The sequence below is a fragment of the Cyprinus carpio genome, chromosome B19, assembly GCF_018340385.1.
Source record: "Cyprinus carpio isolate SPL01 chromosome B19, ASM1834038v1, whole genome shotgun sequence".
Lineage (NCBI taxonomy): Eukaryota > Metazoa > Chordata > Actinopteri > Cypriniformes > Cyprinidae > Cyprinus > Cyprinus carpio.
Window position 1 is genome coordinate 12,457,647 of NC_056615.1, and position 2,726 is coordinate 12,460,372.

The 2,726-nt window shown below is 38.8% G+C and overlaps 1 protein-coding gene across 1 annotated transcript; it reads left to right on the forward strand.

The window, feature by feature from the left end:
- The first annotated feature begins 1,408 nt into the window (after positions 1 to 1,408).
- Positions 1,409 to 2,281, forward strand: gjb9b (gap junction protein beta 9b). Its single transcript, XM_042745620.1, is given in 3 exon segments — positions 1,409 to 1,486; positions 1,488 to 1,589; positions 1,592 to 2,281. Coding segments are annotated over 3 exon segments (774 nt in total). The 5' UTR covers positions 1,409 to 1,450; the 3' UTR covers positions 2,228 to 2,281.
- The last annotated feature ends 445 nt before the right edge of the window (positions 2,282 to 2,726 follow it).

Consider the following 2,726-nt stretch of genomic DNA (forward strand, 5'->3'; position numbering starts at 1 on the left):
TGAGGTCACTAACTGATGGCCGGACATTCTCCTTCAGGATTTTCTGATAGAGTACAGAATTCATGGTTCCATCAATTATGGCAAGTCAACCAGGTCCTGAAGCTGCAAAGCAGCCCCAGACCATCACACTACCACCACCATGTTTGACTGTTGGTATGATGCTCTTTTTATGAAATACTGTGTTGGTTTTATTTCAGTTGTAATGGGATACACACACCTTCTGTCTCATCAGTCCACAGACTATTTGCCCAAAAGTCTAATAATATTCAAAAAAATTTTGGCAAATGTGAGACAAGCCTTTGTGTTCTTTTTGGTCAGCAATGGCTTTCGTCTTGGAAATCTCCCATGGATGCTGTTTTTGCCCAGTCTCTTTCTTATTGTTGAATCGTGAACACTGACCTTAATTTAGGCAAGTGAGGCATGCAGTTCTTTAGATGTTGTTCTTTTATGACCTCCTGGATGAGTCGTCAGTGCTAATTTTGGTAGGTCAGCCACTCCTGGGAAGGTTCAACACTGTTCCAAGTTTTCTCCATTTGTGGATAATGGCTCAGACTGTGGTTCGCTGGAGTCCCAAAGCCTTAGAAATGGCTTTATAACCCTTTGCCGACTGATACATGCCAACTATTTTGTTTCTCATCTGTTCTTGAATTACTTTAGATTGTGGCATGATGTGTTGCTCTTTAAACAGGCTTCACTTTGTCAGACAGGTTCTTTTTAAGTGATTTCTGATTCAGCAGGTCTGGCAGTAATCAGGCCTGGGTGTGGCTAGTGAAATTTAACTCAGCTTTCTAAAATAATGTGGTTAATCACAGTTCTTTCATGATTTAACAGGAGGGGGCAATTAATTTTTTTACATAGGGCCAGGTAGGTTTGGACAGCTTTTTTTCCCTTAATAAATGAAATCATCATTTAAAAACTGCATTTTGTATTTACTCGCATTATCTTTGTGTAGTATTACAATTTATTTGATGATCTGAATCTTTTAAGTGAGACAAATATGCAAAAAAAGAAAATAAAAAAAACAGGAGGGGGCAAAAACTTTGCTTTCATTAAATTATAAATCTGCATTAAATCAGTCAAACCTGGTTTGAGATTAGGGATGCAACGATATTAAAATATATTAATATGAAAGATTGCATAACTTATTATTTGTAAAACACTATTAAAATATAAATATAAAATTATTATTGTTTATAAAGATTACCTTTGAGATTACATACCCTTACCTTTACCTTTTGATTTTGTTAGATGATGGCAAAGCTAATCTACAGGTAAATGTTATGAGGAATTCAATGTCAAAGGAATAAACACATCTAAATCTGTTAACCGATATGATTATTGCACATTTTCAGATACTGCCACTGAACTAATGTTTTTTTTTTTTTTTTTTTTTTTTTTTTGTAGGATTAACATCCTGGTATGAGTAAGACGTCTGTTTGTGGTGGCAGACATGAACTGGTTGTCCCTACAGGTCTTGCTTGGCGGCTACTATCAAATTCTCCACACTAATCCTACTTTTCTTGCTATCTGTTCAGTATGTCTTCAGTAACCAACTGTTAATGGATTCTTGTACTAATGTCTGCAACGATAAAAACAGAAAGACTTCATCTGCAACACCGCCCAGCCGGGTTGTACTAATGTCTGCTATGACAATTTTTTCCCCATCTCCCACATCCGTCTATGGGCTCTCCAGATCATTTTTGTCACTTGCCCGTCTCTCATGGTGGTCGCTCACGTCAAGTATCGTGAAATGAAGGATCAAAAGTACACCAATGTCCACAAGGGTGAACACATGTACGCCAACCCAGGGAAGAAGCGTGGAGGGCTGTGGTACACCTACATACTCAGCCTGGTTTTCAAAGCCGGCTTTGATGCAGGCTTCCTCTATATTTTATACATAATTTATCAATTCGACATGCCAAATGTCACAAAATGTTCTGTGGAACCTTGTCCAAATACAGTTGACTGCTACATCTCCCGTCCTACAGAAAAGAAAATATTTACCCTCTTTATGGTGGTCACCTCTTCGGTGTGCATCTTCATGTGTATCTGTGAGATTTTCTATCTGATTACAAAAAAAGTTCGCAAGTGCCTGCTGAGAAAGCAAGAGCAGAATACCGTCACAAAGCCCAATTACATAAGGGTGGATCCTACAGCCTCATCAAACCAGAATCTCAGCAATTTTGAAAAGGCAAAGGTTGCAGCTGGGCAGAGGGATTCAGCATAAATATGTTCTGAACTGACTGTGACACAATCAAGCACAATAAACACCAATAAGACACACTTGAACTTGGTTATAATGTAGATAATCATGTCATGTTTTTTCCTTGTAGATAACCATTTAAATGGAAAATGAGAAGGTGATTAGGGGATTCTTGAGTCTCATTCACTAAAGGAGCACACTGCCCCCTAGTGTACAGTAAAAAAAAAAAAAACCCTTTCAGAGAACAACATGGTGAGGAGACCAGGGTTGCCAGGTTTTCACAACAAAACCCGCCCAATTGCTACCAAAACTAGCCCAAAACTAGCCCAATCACATTTCAAGGGGGTCCCTTGGTAAAAATTGCATTCCGGGGGTAAAATACAAGTTTTTTGGCTGAGTTCCCCTTGTAAAATTCGAACTAAATATCATTTTATTGGGGCTGCTTCAACCCACAGCAACAGTGGTAAAGTAGCCCAATTCCGTGGGAAAACTATGGACTCGGCAACACTGGATGACACCGTAG